The sequence below is a fragment of the Mobula hypostoma genome, chromosome 9 (genome assembly GCF_963921235.1).
Source record: "Mobula hypostoma chromosome 9, sMobHyp1.1, whole genome shotgun sequence".
Lineage (NCBI taxonomy): Eukaryota > Metazoa > Chordata > Chondrichthyes > Myliobatiformes > Myliobatidae > Mobula > Mobula hypostoma.
This window is the reverse complement of record NC_086105.1, coordinates 147,431,394-147,447,439: the sequence shown is the minus strand read 5'-3', so window position 1 is coordinate 147,447,439 and position 16,046 is coordinate 147,431,394. Positions and strand designations below refer to the sequence as shown.

The window sequence follows — 16,046 nt, the reverse complement described above, 5'->3', positions numbered from 1 at the left end:
AATAACTGCTCCTGAACCTGGTGGTGTGGGACCGAAGGCTCCTGTACCTCCTCTCTGGTGGTGGTAGTGGCCTGGATGGTGGGAGACCCTGATGATGGAGGCCGCTTTCCTGTGGCACTGCTGCTTGTAGATGTGCTCAGTGATGGGGAGGGCTTTCCCTGTGTGAACTGGGCCGTATCCAGCACCCTCTGTAGCAGTAGTACAGACAACCAGAAGTGTAAGGCCAGCAGCAGATTTTCCCCGTAGTGTTCACTTGCTGCTCGGGGAGGGAAGGGAAGGGAATAGGCATTTAATCCTCCTGTTTACAGATTCATAGAGTTGTATAGGACAGAAACAGGCCCTTCAGCCCAATTCAGCTACACTGACCAAGGTGCCTATCGAAACTAGTCCTTTTGTCTATAGTCATACTTTATTGATCCCAAGGGAAATTGGTTTTCATTACAGTTGCACCATAAATAATAAAACAGTAATAAAACCATAAATAGTTAAATAGTAATATGTAAATTATGCCAGGAAATAAGTCCAGGACCAGCCTATTGTCTGACCCTCCAAGGGAGGAGTTGTAAAGTTTGATGGCCACAGGCAGGAATGACTTCCTATGACACTCTGTGTTGCATCTCGGTGGAATGAGTCTCTGGCTGAATGTACTCCTGTGCCCACCCAGTACATTATGTAGTGGATGGGAGACATTGACCAAGATGGCATGCAACTTAGACAGCATCCTCTTTTCAGACCCCACCGTGAGAGAGTCTAGTTCCATCCCCACAGCATCACTGGCCTTACGAATGAGTTTGTTGATTCTGTTGGTGTCTGCTACCCTCAGCCTGCTGCCCGTATCAGGCATGAACATCGATTTCTCCAACTTCCAGTAATTTTCCCTCCTCCCTCTTTTCCATTTCCTGTTCTGGTTCCCCTCTCGTCCTTATTCTTCACCTGCCCATCTCCTCTCCTCTGGTTTCCCCCCTCCCCTTTCTCCCAACGTCAAGTCTCCTCTCCTGCCTCCTCCTCCAGCCCTTTACCCTTTTGACCTATTACCTCCCTGTTTCTTACTCCATCTACCCACCCACCTTCTCCCTCACCTGGTTTCACCCATCACCTGCCAACTTGTCCTCCCTCCCCCCACCATATTCTGGCTTCTTCCCCCTTCCTTTCCGGTCCGGATGAAGAGCTTCAGCTGGAAGTGTCGGCTCTTTCTTCATCTCCATCGCGGCTGCATTTTGCGTGTGTTGCCCATGAAAGTGGATTTCTTGCCTGTGACAGTGACCCACAGCCGGGTGCTGTGAGACAGGAAGCAATTCCAGAACCTTCTGTTTCCGGGGTCTGCCTTCCCCTTGGTGTGAGATCCTCGTGACAGCCTGGTCTGGGCCGTTTACTCTGACTTGGGTTGTAGCTCGGAGGTACAGTAGTTTATAATGGTTTTGTGGAGGAATTAGGGTTCAAGTTAGGTTCAAGGGTCAGAGATGTGGATCAGTTTGGGGTTAGGCCAGAGTCCAGTCCAAAGGCCAGTGATCCCCATGGACGGATGTCGGATGCCAACCAGTGTGGACAAGGATTGATGGGCCCTCCCCAGCTTCCAAGTCAGCAAGCCCCTGTCCCCCAGGCCAGCGGGTTCTGAGATCAGAGGTCCTTGCAGGAAGGGTGACTGAGGGCCGGTGAGCTGGCAAGCCCACTAGGGAATCAGGCCAGAAGTCTGCCAGTCTGTTGGGGAAGTCAGAGGCCCGACATCTGCAAGGCCATTTTGGGTGGGGAGGGGGGATTCGGAGGCCCAACAACTTCGAGGCCACTGGGGAGGTGGGGTCAGAGGGCTGACGTCTGCAAGGTCACTCGGGGTGGGGGGAGGGGGTGGTCAGAGGGCTGCGAGGCCACTGGGGGGGTGGGGGTCGCTTGTCCTGTGGTTGGATGCCTGACTGTATGAGTGAGTGGGGCTGGGTGATGGTTGTGGGGTGAGGAAGATCATAAAACACAAAATCAGAATTAGGCCATTCAGTCCATCAAGTCTGCACTACCATTCCAACATGTCTGATTTATTATCCCTCTCAACCCCATTCACCTGTGCCTTCTCCCCATAATCTTTAACACCCTTACTGATCACAATGTCCATTTAAATAGACCAAACGATTTGGCCTCCTCAGTCGAAGGGGTTTGTTTTGCTGCTGTTGTTGCTTCCGTTGTTCCGAGCATTGTGGGCATGGACCTTTGACGCCAGAATGTGGGTGAGGCTGCCCCCAGCTCACTGTTAGGTTGTGTTGTTTAGGGTTGCAAACGGCACATCTCACTGTTTCGATGTCCGTGTGATAAGTAAAGGAATCGGAATCTGTTGTGTGCTGTCAGACTAAGCCTGCGTCTCTCCTTAGGAGTACAAGTTGGTGGTGACCGGTCACAGTCTGGGTGCAGGCGCCGCCGCTGTCCTCGCCATCATGCTCCACGCCTCATTCCCGACGCTGCGCTGCTACGCCTTCTCGCCGCCAGGAGGGCTGCTGAGGTGAGGCAAGGGACAAACGCACGTGGGACATCCCGCGGTTACTCGGGCACTCTGTGTGGCCACATCCGGTTGGAGCGCAGGCTGATAGGCTCCTGATCGAGGGTTACAGGGAGAATGGGGTAGAGGGGGGTAATAAATCGGCAGAGCAGACTCGATGGACCAAATGGCCAAATTCTGCTCTTTTGACTTATGGTCCTAGTTGATGTTAACTTGGGGACTCTGTGCTTGTCTTGGGTCGATTGTGGAATTGTAACTGGGTACAGTCATAGAAACAGGCCCCTGGCTAGTTCATCGTTAAACATTAACGTTAATCCATTATTATTATTGTATTTTTACTATTTCTCAGCTCAAGCTGGTAAAATCTGAGGCCAAGCACACTCATTTCTCAATTGCTAGGAACATTCAGACTGTTCTAGTGATGTTTAATATTGTGCCTTTCTGCAGATTCACCTGAAAATTATTATTATTCCATCATTAAGGACCCCTATCTCCCGGGACGTGCCCTCTTCTCACTGCTACCATCAGGGAGGAGGTACAGGAGCCTGAAGGCACACACTCAACAATTCAGGAGCAGTTTCTGCCATCAGATCTATGAAGGGTTCATGAACTGTACCTCACTATTCCTCTTTTGCACTATATATTAATTTTATTTATTATAATATAGACCATATCCCTCTACCCTTCCCATCCCTGTAGCTGTACATAATGGAACCTGGTTTAGGATTAGAGTTGTGGATGTGCTCTGTTGGCACTGGAATTATGGCAACACTTGTGGCTTCCCCCAGCACATCCTCGGACTGTGTTGCTTGTCGATGCACATTTCACTGACTCTGTTTCGATGTACGTGTGACAAATAAAGCCAATCTCTTTAACCTCACCCCTCATCTGAACATGGTTCCTCCGGAATCCAGATTTACCAAGGGCGTCTGCCTCATTCTTTTCCATCAGAGTTAACAAGTTGGGTTCCACAGTAGCGCGGCCATTAGCACAATGCAATTACAGCTCAGGGCTTTGGGGTACAATTCCAGTGTCATCTGTAAGGAGTCAATACATTCCCCCAGGTGCTCCAGTTTCCTCCTACAGCCCAAGGTCTTGCTGGGTAAGCTAATTGGTTGTTGCTAATTGTCCTGTGATCAGGTTAGGGCTGAATTGGGTTCGTCAGGCACTGGGCAGGGCCAGAGTGGTCTGTTACTAAATAAACCAATGGCAGCTGCAATCTTCGCCTCCGTGCTAACGCAGGGAAACTGGTTTTGTTTTACAGCAAAGCGCTGGCCGATTACAGCAGAGGGTTTGTCCTGTCTGTCGTTTTGGGCAGGGATCTCATCCCAAGGTGAGTTCACCACTTCCACACGCTTCAGCTCAGCTGGTTTTGTGCTCGGGTACCCCGACTGCTGTCCTGACACCTGCTTTCATTTCCTCTTGCCCAGGCTGAGCCTGCCCAACGTCGAGGATCTGAAGAAACGGATACTGCGGATTGTCGCTCACTGCAACCGGCCCAAGGTATTGAGGTGTTCACCGTGGCCTCACGTGACCCTGGGTGGGTGGAGGTGTGAGCAGGTGTTACAGGTGACCTGCAGGCAAGCGAAGGGAGGGAGCATCTTATACCCTCCTTCACCTGCCACTCAGTTGTAATTTAGAAGTTTTTATTATTAAGTATTTCAGAAGTCCCGCTGCTGCAAAACCACAAATTTCACAACATCTGTCTGTGATATTAAACTTTATTCTGACTAGTGTGTCAGCCTCAGTGGGAAAACCTGATTGCATTTACTCTATCTATACATACTTATCCCAATTTTGTTATTCTCTAACCGATGCTTTAGTGCTCTATGACATAACTGAGGGAGATCTTGCCTCATTAACTGTTCTCCCCTCCAGTATCAGATTCTCCTGCGGGGCTGCTGGTACGAAGTCTTCGGCGGAGACCCGGGAGGCTTCCCCACCGAGCTGGACAGAGAGCCCCGGGCCCAGCTGACCCAGCCGCTGCTGGCTGAGCACACCCTGCGGGGCGGCCACTCCAATTCCAGTAGCTTCACCTCCGACGTGTCGCCTCCGGGATCGCCCTTCCGAGGGCCGCCCCTCTTCCTGCCGGGAAGGGTCATTCACATCAGGGAGGAGACCAGCACCGGATGGTGAGTTAGCCATTCCACTTCACTGTCTTCAGTCCAAGTTCAAGATGGGCCCCGAGTGGCCAAATTCCAAGTACATAGCATTCGCCGATTCTCCTTCATCTCACCTGGTTGTTATTTCCTCAAAGAATTCTAACAGATTCGTCAGGCAAGATTGAGGAGAATCAGTGTGAATGCTGACTTTGACCTATTTTATCATGTGCTCCAAACACCATGAAATCACATCCTTAATCGACTTCAACATCTTCCCCACATCTGAGATCCGGCTAACCTGCCACCCTCCCTTCTTGAAGAGCGGAGTGACATTTGCAATTTTCCAGACCTCCGGAACCATGCCAGAATCTATTGATTCTTGAAAGATCATTACTAAAGCGTCCACAATATCTTCAGCCACCTCTTTCAGAACCCTGGGGTGTAGTCCATCTAATCCAGGTAATTTATCTACCTTCAGACCTTTCAATTTCCTGAGCACCTTCTTCCTAGTAATTACTACTGCACTCACTCTGCCCGCTAACGTTCTCAAACTTCCGGTATACTGCTGTTGTCTTCCACAGTGAAGACTGGTGCAAAATATTTACTCAGTTCATCTGTCATTTCCTTGTCCCCTATTACCACCTCTCCAACGTCATTTTCCAATGTTCTAATATCCACCCTCACCTCTTCACTCTTTGTACACTGCCTATAAAAAGTATTTACCCCTTGGAAGTTTTCATGTTTTATTGTGTTACCACATTGAATCATAGTGGATTTAATTTGGCTTCTTTTTTGGCACTGATCAACAGAAAAAGACTCTTTCGTGTCAAAGCAAAAACAGATCTCTACAAAGTGATTTAAGTTAATTACAAATATAAACCACAAACAAAATAATAGATTATATAAGTATTTACCCCCTTCAAGTCAGTATTTAGTAGACACACCTTTGCACATCTGGAAACTGTTATCTTTCCCTATTCTTCTTTACAAGACTGTTCAAACTCTATCAGATTGCATGAAGATCATGAGGGAACAGCCTTTTTCAAGTCCAACCACAAATCCTCAATTGGATTGAGGTCTGGACTCTGACTAGGACACTCCAGGGCATTAACTTTGTTGTTTTTTAACCTATTCCTGTGTAGTTTTGGTTCTATGCTTGGGGTCATTGTCTTGCTGGAAAACAAGTCTCCCAAGTTGCAGTTCTCTTGCTGACTGCATCAGGTTTTCCTCCAGGATTTTCCTGTATTTTACTCATTCATTTTACCCCCTACCTTCACAAGCCTTCTGCGGCCTGCTGCAGTGAAGTAACCCCACAGCACTGAAACACTTTGACTGCACATGGTGGGTTTTAGATTGATTTCTAAAACCAATTGCCTGCACTAGTGATGATTTGGTGTGTCATGTTAATAGAGGTGAATATTTATGCAATCAATTATTTTGTGTTTTATATTTGTAATTAATTTAGATTACTCTTTAGAGATCTGTTTTCACTTTGACACAAAAGAGTCTTTTTCTGTTTATTGGTGTCAAAAAAGCCAAATTAAATCCACTGTGATTCAATGTTGTAAAAAAATAAAACATGAAAACTTCCAAGGGGTCTGAATACTTTTATAGGCAGTGTATATCTGAAAAAAAATCCTGGCATCCTCTTTGATATTGTTGGTTTGTTTACCTTCATATTTCATCTTTTTCCCCCTTGTGGCTTTTTCATTGCTTACTATTGGTTTTTAAAAGCTTCCCAGTCCTCTAACTTACCACTAATTCTTGCTTGCTTGTATGCCCTCTCTTTTGCCTTCGCGTTGGTTTTGTCAGCCACAGCCTTTAGAATACTACTTCATCTTTGGAACCTGTGCCTTCCGAACGCTCCCAGGAACTCCAGCTATTCCTGGTCGTCTGTCGTCCCTGTTCGGAGGCCTGAATATAACTCCCATCAGGATCTTTTTACCCTTGCAGTTTCTTAACTATCCACAAGGATTCTACATCTTCCAATCCTATGTCACCTCTTTCTAAGGATTTGATTTTACTTTTTTACCAACAGAGCCACACCACACCCTCTACCTACCTGCCTGTCCTTTCAAACAATCTGAGTCCTTGGACGTTAAGTTCCCAACTATAATCTTTCAGCCACGACTCGGAGATGCCCACACCATCATACCTGACGATCTCTAACTGCACTACAAGATCATCAGCCTTATTCTGTACATTGCATGCATTCAAATATAACACCCTCTGTTCTATATTTGTCACTCTTTTCAATTTTGTCTCCTTGTTACACTGCAGCTCATCCCAGTGACTGCAATTTTGCCCTATCATCTGCCTGTTCTTCCTCAAAGTCTTGTTGTATGTCAACTGCCCCACCCTCAGCCCGATCACTGCAATTCCCGTACCTCTGCCAAATTAGTTTAATCCCTCCCCAACAGCTCTAGCAAACCTGCCCACAAGGATATTGGTCCCCTCAGGTTCAACTGTAGCCTGTCCTTTTTGTACAGGTCATACCTTCTCCAGAAGAGATCCCAATGATTCAGAAATCTGAAACCCCTGCCCTCTGCACCAGTTTCTTAGCCACACATTTGTATACCACAAGCAGCAATCCAGAGGTTCTGCTTTACATCTTTCTCTAACTCCCTTTAGGAGCTCCTTGCTTTTCCTAGCTACGTCATTGGTGCCAATATGTACCAAGACTTCTGACTGCTCTCCCTTCTCATTTAAAACGTCGTGGACCCGATCCAAGACATGCCTCACCCTGTCACCTGGGAGACAACATACCATCTATGTGTCTCTATTACGTCCACAGGATCTTGTGTCTCCTCCTCTAACTGTGGAATCCCCTATTACTACTGCAGTTCTCTTTCCCCTTTCCCTTCTGAGCCACAGCACCAGAGATCTACTTGCTCTCGCCCTTCCATCCCAGTAAGTCATCCCCCTCAACAGTATCCAAGACAGTGTACTTATTATTGAGGGAAACGGCCACAGGGATACTCTGTACTACCTGCCCATTTCCCTTCCCTCTCCTGACAGTCACCCATTTACCTGCCTCCTGCGATCCTGCTCCCTCCCTTTAGCTCCTGTCTGTCTCCACCTCGGTTTCCTATATGAGCTGCAGATCCAGTTCCCTGACACGTTCTCCGAGGAGCTGCAGCTTGGTGCAGATCTGGTTATCCGGGAGGCCGGAGGGATCCCAGAATTCCCACATCTCACACAAAACACAACACAGCCCCTAGAGCCATCTTCACTGCTGTATCTATGGACTAACAGATGAATAATGAAAAAGAAGAAACTTACCACATATTGCCTCATCCAGGCCTGTTCTCACTGAAGCCTGATGACCCAAAGCTTCCTCACTCTAACACTGGTCCATACCAACAATGGCCGCTTCCATTTGCCCATAGAACCGTAGAACATTACAGCACAGAAACAGGCCTTTTGGCCTTCATGGCTGTGCCGAACCATTTTTCTGCCGAGTCCCACTGACCTGCATCTGGACCATATCCCTCCACACACCTCCCATCCATGTACCTGTCCAAGTTTTTCTTAAATGTTAAAAGTGAGCCCGCATTTACCCCTTCATCTGGCAGCTCATTCCACACTCCCACCACTCTCTGTGTGAAGAAGCCCCCCTAATGTTCCCTTTAAACTTTTCCCCCTTCACCCTTAACCCATGTCCTCTGGTTTCTTTCTCCCCTTGCCTCAGTGGAAAAAGCCTGCTTGCATTCACTCTATCTATACCCATCATAATTTTATATACCTCTATCAAATCTCCCCTCATTCTTCTACGCTCCAGGGAATAAAGTCCTAACCTATTCAACCTTTCTCTGTAACTGAGTTTCTCAAGTCCCGGCAACATCCTTGTAAACCTTCTCTGCACTCTTTCAACCTTATTAATATCCTTCCTGTAATTTGGTGACCAAAACTGCACACAATACTCCCTGCCTTATTTTTATTTGTCCTCACTAATGAATCGTGATTGTGCTGCCGATTAAAAAGCAAAAATCCTACAAAAGCCTTTTTTTTTTAAAAAAAACCTCTCGCTCCTGAACCTGCATGAGGCCTCCTGAATCCGTTCAACGGCAGCTGCACTGCTGAGTAAAATGGGGTTGTCGGGGGTTGCCTGGGTGCTGTGACTCTGTATCGCTAAATAAATAAATTTATTAACAAAGTACATATGTCACCGTATTGAACCCTGAGATTCATTTTCTTGTGAGCGTACTCAGTAAATAGGAAAAACCACAACAGGATCAACGAAAACCACACCCAAGATGGACAAACAACCAATGTGCTAAAGGCAACCAACCAACTGTGCAAGAAAGAGAAAAATATTAAGATTAATAAATAAATAAGCAACAAATATTGGAAGATGAGATGAGGATTGCTTGAAAGTGAGTCTGTAGGTTGTGGCAAATGAGTGATGGAGCGAGTGAGGTTATCCCCTTTGGTTCAAGAGCCTGATAGTGGAGGGGTAGTAACCGTTCCTGGTGGTGAGGGTCCTGAGGCTCCTGCACCAGCTCCCTGATGGCAGTGAGAAAGGGGCTTTGAATAGTGGGGTTCCTTGATAGATATTCTTGCACAAGCCTAATAGACCAGTTTAGCATAGTACAATGTTGCCCTTTAGACAGTGATGTTGTCTTGATCCACAATCAATCTAACCTTCCCTCCTGCACAGCCCATAATCTTCCATTTTTCTTACTAAGATTTCCTCTGCTAACCTTAAACCGATGTTCTCTGGCATTGCATATTGCCGTCCTAGGAAAAAGTATCTGGCTGTCCATTCAATCTAAGCCTCGTATCATCTTGACCACCTCTATCAAGTCACCTCTCATCCTCCTTTGCTCCAAAGAGAAAACCCCAGCTCACTCAACCTATCCTCATAAGACATGCTCTCTGGGAGCATCCTAGTAAATCTCCTCTGCACCCTCTCTAAAACCTCCACATCTTTCCTACGATGAGGCGACCATAACTGAACACAATATTCTGAGTGTGGTTTTTGGGTTAGTAAGTTAAGAGCGTAAGCTGAAGTGGAAGAATTAGGTCATTTCGTCCATCTAGTCTGCTGTGCCATCTCATGAGCTGATCTGTTAACTTCTCAACCCCATTCTGCTGTCTTCACCTTGAATGCCCTGACTAATCAAGAACCTATCAACCCTCACCTTAAATACACCCAGCAGCTTGGCCTCCACTGCTGCCTGTGGCAGTGAATTCCACAGATTCACCACCATCTGGCTAAAGAAATTCCCCCTCATCTCCGTTCTAAAAGGACGTCCTATTCTGAGGCTGTGGCCTCTGGTCGGAGACTCCAGAAGTAAGTTGTGGACATGCTGTGTTGATGCTGAAAGCAGGGCAACACTTTCGGGCTGCCCTCAGCACCTCCTCGGACTGTTGGTCGTTGATGCGAACGACACATTTCACTGGATGTTTTGATGTACCGTACACGTGACAAATAAAGCTAATCTTTAATCTTAATTTATTCCTCTCCCTCTCTCTCGCTGTCTCCGTCTAGCCTGTGCTTTTCCAAGGTGAAGTACCACGCCGTGTGGAGCGATTCCTCTTCCTTCGGCAAGATCCTCATCAGCCCCAAGATGATAACGGATCACATGCCAGATTTGCTGTTGAATGTCCTGCAGGATCTAACGCAAGAGACTCCTCATCTCCTCTGCCCCTCGCCTGACGCTACGCCGAGTGAAACCCTCCCCGCCTAACTGAGCCCTTTAAAGACAGTGGAGCATGCTGGGAGAGAGCTGGACAGTGTAACCCGCGGCCACGGCGGGACCTGCACAACAAGCTTGTTTCTCTGTATTGGGCTCCTCGCGTCTGTCTCCAACGTTCCGAGTGTTTTCTTTCATAAAGACACTGAATTAGTGATGATATTCACTTAGGACAACATAATGGATCTGATTATCTGTACTAACCTGAAGCACCTTGTAATGATGGTAAGCTGAGGAGATTGAAGAGATCTCCCAAAAAGAACTATTAGGATGTCCTAGGCCAGAACTTCTTTTCCGATCTCTCGAAGTGGAGTTTATGTGAGTAGTGTAACATATAAACCTGAATGAATCAATCCATATTGTAGGATGGATATATATTTATATAATTATGTCCCAACTTGGTGATGGGTTTGGGGGCAGGCACTGCCTGCTCTCCCTGCCCAGTGAGGTCGGTGTGTTTCCTCTGCTCACAGCCCTCTGGTGTGTGGCTGAGATGATCGATGTTCCCTTTTCCAGTTTGGTCTGAGGCTTGCTGGTGGGATGTGGGCCCTGTTGTCTTTGCTTGCTGGGTGTCCTCGTTGGAAAGTAATAGGTTGAAATAGTTTTAAATAGTTAAAAAGCGATAAGAAACGTAATTGGAATATTAAGATGCACAAGGGGGAGGGCAAGAGGAAGACAGATGTTGTACATCCAGCTGGTTTGTTGTGTCATTATTGCAGTTACTAAAACTGGCCCCTCTGATTCAGTAACCACTCTTCAACCTCCAGCCATGTGCCACTATAGTTTCTGTACTCAGAACTTCACTTTTTTGGATCCTGTTTGGGATTGTTGCCTTGGCAACTGTCCAGTCTGAGCTCAATTCCTCTTTAATAGTTATTCATAGGGGGGCGGGAGGAATGAAACTGCAGATACTGCAAACCTTGTGTGTAATATCAGTCCAGGGTAGAGCCACAGAGCATCGAGTCCTTCTGTCTCGGGTGTTAGGTGCTGTTTCTATTTTTGTCCACCCTCTGTGTGCTTCAGTACCCGTGGATTGAGATCTCCACCCTGTGTGCTCAGTACCCGTGGATTGAGATCTCCACCCTGTGTGCTCAGTACCCGAGGGACCAGGTACTCTTCCACTGGCCAATGTCGTGAAGTATTTGCTATCCTGGAGTGCTCTGGTGCTGGAGTCCAGCGTCGGCCATGGGAATTGTGCAATCCATTCCCTGTGAAATCTTGTGGCCAGGAATCTTGATCCCGAGGAGGTTTCTGGTGTTTGATCCCCTGTCTTCATGCCTGCGGAGAGGTGGGGGTGATATCCAAAGCTTCCAGGAGGGCAGATGCTTGTTCACAGTAAACCAGGCCTCTGGCTGCCTGCTGCTTCACTCCGTGGACCCAATAACCAAAGGTGTGGAGAGGCTTTGGGCACCGGTTTGTGTGGGGATTGTGGAAGCTTTTAAACTCTCCAGTGCCTTACTGCTGACTTGTGTGACAGCTCTCACCATGGGCTACCTACCCTGAACTTTCACCTCTGTGCTTTCATCCTCATCTCAAGATTGTTTAAGATTCAAGATTATATATATATATATCTCACCATGAGCATTTCTACCCAGAAATCTTCGCCTTTTTTTTTCATTCTTACCTGTTGAAATATCACAGACAGCATTCTTAATAGGAAAATTGAGTCAAAATAGCCATGGTCAAACACTAACACAGGACCCCTGTGCCAGTCTCAGCTCATGAAGCTTGCTTGGCTGTGACGATATCTCGCAGGCTGAGCGGGGATATTGGCAGTAAACTCGTTCTGACTGTGTGGGCTGGGACGTTCTGTGCCGTAGACCAGTGGTACAAGTATCAAGGCTGAGCTGCCTGTGGGAAAACCTTGCACTCTGGTAGTGTTGCTCTGAATGAAGAACTGAACCAAGGACACTGAAAGTTCCCAACACTGCGAACCTCTGGAGCTGGGGGATTGTTGAGCTGTGGTGACGTGGCATATCAACTTCATGTTTTTTAAGCCCATTACCCCAACTGGGGCATAGGGAGCCAACAGCAGCTTGCCAGGGTCCTGGGCTGGTAGAAGGTTGATTAGCTCTGTGACTTCCACTTTCACCACACAAATTCATACGTCCTCTCGGTGAAGATCATTCCCCCCCCCCCCATGGATGGGGTTTATGTAGTTCTGGGTTTTTATGGGATGGGGTTGCTAGCACGCCTTTCACAGCCGGGCTTGGGCCATTCCACGGCAGAGTTCAACACTGAGAACCTTGGAGTTGGCCGGGGCATTTTTGAGTTGTGGTGACTTGGCGCAACAACTTCACCGAGCGACTTTTTTGCTGCAGTTAGATTCTGCCTGCTGACTACCCCAGCAGATGTTGGTCATTGTTGCTCAGCTCGGCTTCTTCTCATTTTGTTCCTTATGGCAGCGTCAGCCGCGATCACCACGGGAAGTTGAGAGACTCGGTGCTGGTACTTATGGCAACTGACATCACAGGTTGCCCACATCAGAAACCCTGGTTCCAGCCCTCCTGTTCAGTCACCCTCAACTCACTTTTTACAATGCTCAAGTTTAATTATCATTCAACTGTACATGAATATAACCAAACAAAACAGTGTTTCTCTGGGGCTAAGGTGCAAAACGTATTACCACAAGCACACAGCACGTAGCCATGTGTTCGTTAAGCAGCTGATTTTTGTAATCTGCATAAATAAGTGATTATGACAAGTTTGCTTCTAACTTTATTTATCAAAGCCCAAGAGTTTGAGAGTTTGTGTACAACTTTTTTTTTAACAATGAGTGCCACTAATGGATTCTAAAGCTGTGTGAATCAAGTGATACTTAATCCTGTTCTGTAAATATTGAAAACTACAATGTACATCATTCCAGCCAATGTACAAAATAAAGTTGCCAAACGATGTTTTCTAAGCAAATCGAATTGCCCTGATGAAGGGTCTGTGCTGAGTTCCTCCAGCACTGGATTTCCAGGATCTGCAGAATCTCTTGTGGTTTTGAATTGTCAGTTTATTCTTGGATTAACTGGTGTTGTGGCGGGTGGGAGTGAGTCGGGGGACCCTTACTGCTCAGGGTAACCTCTCCTCCTCAGCCAAGCCTGGCTGCGCTGCTGGAACTGCGATGTGGGAGCAAAACGGTTAATGTAACCAGTTCACGAGAGTTCAGTTTCTGCCACTGTCTGCTTCCGCCTACGTTCCAAATATGGGTGGGATAAAATTAGTAAATTAAGGACATGTTATGCTGGTGTCAGAAGCATGGTGGTTATAGATTAAAGATTAGCTTTATTTGTCACGTACATTGAAGTATCAAAACATAGAGTGAAATACACCATTGACATCAACAACCAATGACAATCCGCAGAGAATGCATCAACGCCAACAGCAGGGAAGGTCCTGGGGCAGCCTGCAAGTGGAGAATGTGCAAATGTGGTACAGCAGTTGCAGGCTATGGCTCCCGAATTGACTGCAGTGATGACTGGCTTCTAGGCTGTGGACTCACTTTCATGATGCATGTCCTTTTGTCATGAAGCAATGAAATTAAAGCCCTTGTATGTGATCTGGTGGTTCCATTATATAGAATGTTAAAGATTCAAGGATATTATAACCAGACTGGCAAGATTATGTGAGATTTTTGTTTCCCCTCAACCACATGGACAAATGCTTGATAGGGTGGATGTGGAGAGGATGTTTCCTATGGTGGGAGAGTCTAAGACACAGCCTCACAATAGAGGGGCGTCCTTTTAGAACGGGGATTAGGATGAATTTCTTTATCCAGAAAGCGGTGAATCTGTGGAATTCTTTGCCACAGGCAGCTGTGGAGGACAAGTCTGTATGTATATTTAAGGCAGTGGTTGATAGATTCTTGATGGGTCAGGGTATGAAGGGATACGGGGAGAAGGCAGGAGATTGGACCCAAGCGGAATATTAGATCAGCCGTGATAAAATGCGGAGCAAACGTGATGGGCCGAATGGCCTAAATCTTCTATATCTTGTGGTTTTATGAACTTCAGTTTTGAATGTTATTTGCTTTTATTGTTTGCACGATTTGTTGTTTTTTTTCTCTGCACATCAGGTGTTTAACTTTTTTAAATGGGTTATATTGGGTTTCTTTGTTTTGCAGCTAGCTGCCTGTAAGGAGACGAACCTCAAGGTTGTATACAGTATACATACTTTGTTAAATGTACTTAGAAATTCAAACTCCTTACAGACAGCTATTGAATCTTGGTTGCTGGCACTGTAAGGCATTACTGTAGCTATGCTACCGGGGACACCCCTGCAGCTGAGTGAGACCACTACCATTCCAGGAGAAATCTGACCCCTGGCGATACTCTCACTATCACAGTTTGCGGATAGGAAAGTGGGTGCAGTCGGTCATCGTCCTTGTGTCCCGTGGGCCCAGGTTCAACGGCTGCCCATCCACCATCACATTGGCAGAGTAGTTGTCGAAAACACTGGGGATGTATTCGCGAGCTGCCCCCAGCACAACATTGTACCATGTTGGTTATTGACGGAAACAACACATTTATGTTTCGATGATAATCTGATGGCACTGACACAATGTGGAGACCCAGCGGGAAGTCACATTCACCCACCATGTACCAAGCAAACCCCCTCCTCTCTTCATCCAGTGTGGCAGAAAAGAATGCAGGGACTTGATTACTTTGTGAGGAGTTTGAGATTTGGTATATCACCCTGTAAAGCCTGTTGCAAATCTCTACGGAGCATTCTGACTGGTTGCACCACAATCTGGGATGGAGCGGCCACTGGACAAGGTAGTGATGAACTGTACCGGGTTGTAATCTCAGCCACCTCCATCACAGGCATAACCCTCCCCAAAACTGAGGATATCTGTAAAAGATAATGCCCCATTCAGGGCCCCACCACCCAGGACATGCCCTCTTGTTGCTACCATCAGGGGGAAGGAACCGTTCCTTCCCCTCCACCATTAGATTTCTGAACAGTCCACAAAAACTACTGTTTTTTTTTGCAGTATTTATTCTGAAGTTTACAGTATTAAAGAAGGAAACATTTCACATCATAAGTCAGTGATAATAGATCTGAGTAACACACAAAATGATGGGGGAACTCGGTCCTGATGCAGGGTCACCACCTGAAATGTCAACTGTTTATTCCCCTCCACAGATGCTGCCTGCCATGCTGCATTCCTACATTTTGTGTGTGCTGCTCTGGATTTCCAGCGTCTGCAGAATTTTGTGTTTATGTAGTTGATAATAAATCTGATCAGGTGCTTGGGATTTTTTTTCCCCTCTAGCTCACAGCTGGCCGAAACTTTAATAGATAGCGGTTAATGTACAAGATAGCAAGCAGTGGTAAATCAGGCAACTGGGCTTGGTTCATCACTCATGCGAGAGGCTTCTTTAGTTCTGATCCATGTTGGGTAGTTTTCCGATTTATAAACTCCGAGTTGTTTAAGGGTATAGCAATCACACGAATTTCGTTAAGGGTCGCAGAGATAATCAGGGGGTCTTTAATCTTATCTCTACATGAATGGAGGTGTGAATTATTGTGGCGATACCGGGGTAGAGATGTTAGGACTACATTGCAAGTAGCTGATAGGTGAGTCGTACTCCTCTGTTCGGGGATGTTTATAAGCCGGAAAACTACCTACCCTGGATCATAACTGAAGCATCTCGGATGGGGTGGGGGGGGGGGGTCATCCGGTATGTCTCTAGACAACGGAGCAGGTCCAGTTGCCTTGATTTACTACTGCTTGATATACACCGAGAACCTTCACAGACATCTGTACAAACTAGC

General features: G+C 46.8%; 1 protein-coding gene across 1 annotated transcript in view; it reads left to right on the top strand.

Annotated features, from left to right (window-relative positions):
* daglb (diacylglycerol lipase, beta) overlaps positions 1-13,216 on the top strand; it is a 65,046-nt gene extending 51,830 nt beyond the window's left edge. Inside the window, exons 11-15 of the mRNA XM_063059394.1 lie at positions 2,355-2,482; positions 3,744-3,812; positions 3,910-3,982; positions 4,358-4,611; positions 10,076-13,216. Coding sequence (XP_062915464.1) covers positions 2,355-2,482; positions 3,744-3,812; positions 3,910-3,982; positions 4,358-4,611; positions 10,076-10,274 — 723 coding nt within the window. The 3' untranslated portion in view covers positions 10,275-13,216. The remainder of the gene's footprint in view (positions 1-2,354; positions 2,483-3,743; positions 3,813-3,909; positions 3,983-4,357; positions 4,612-10,075) is intronic.
* Positions 13,217-16,046: the final 2,830 nt, after the last annotated feature.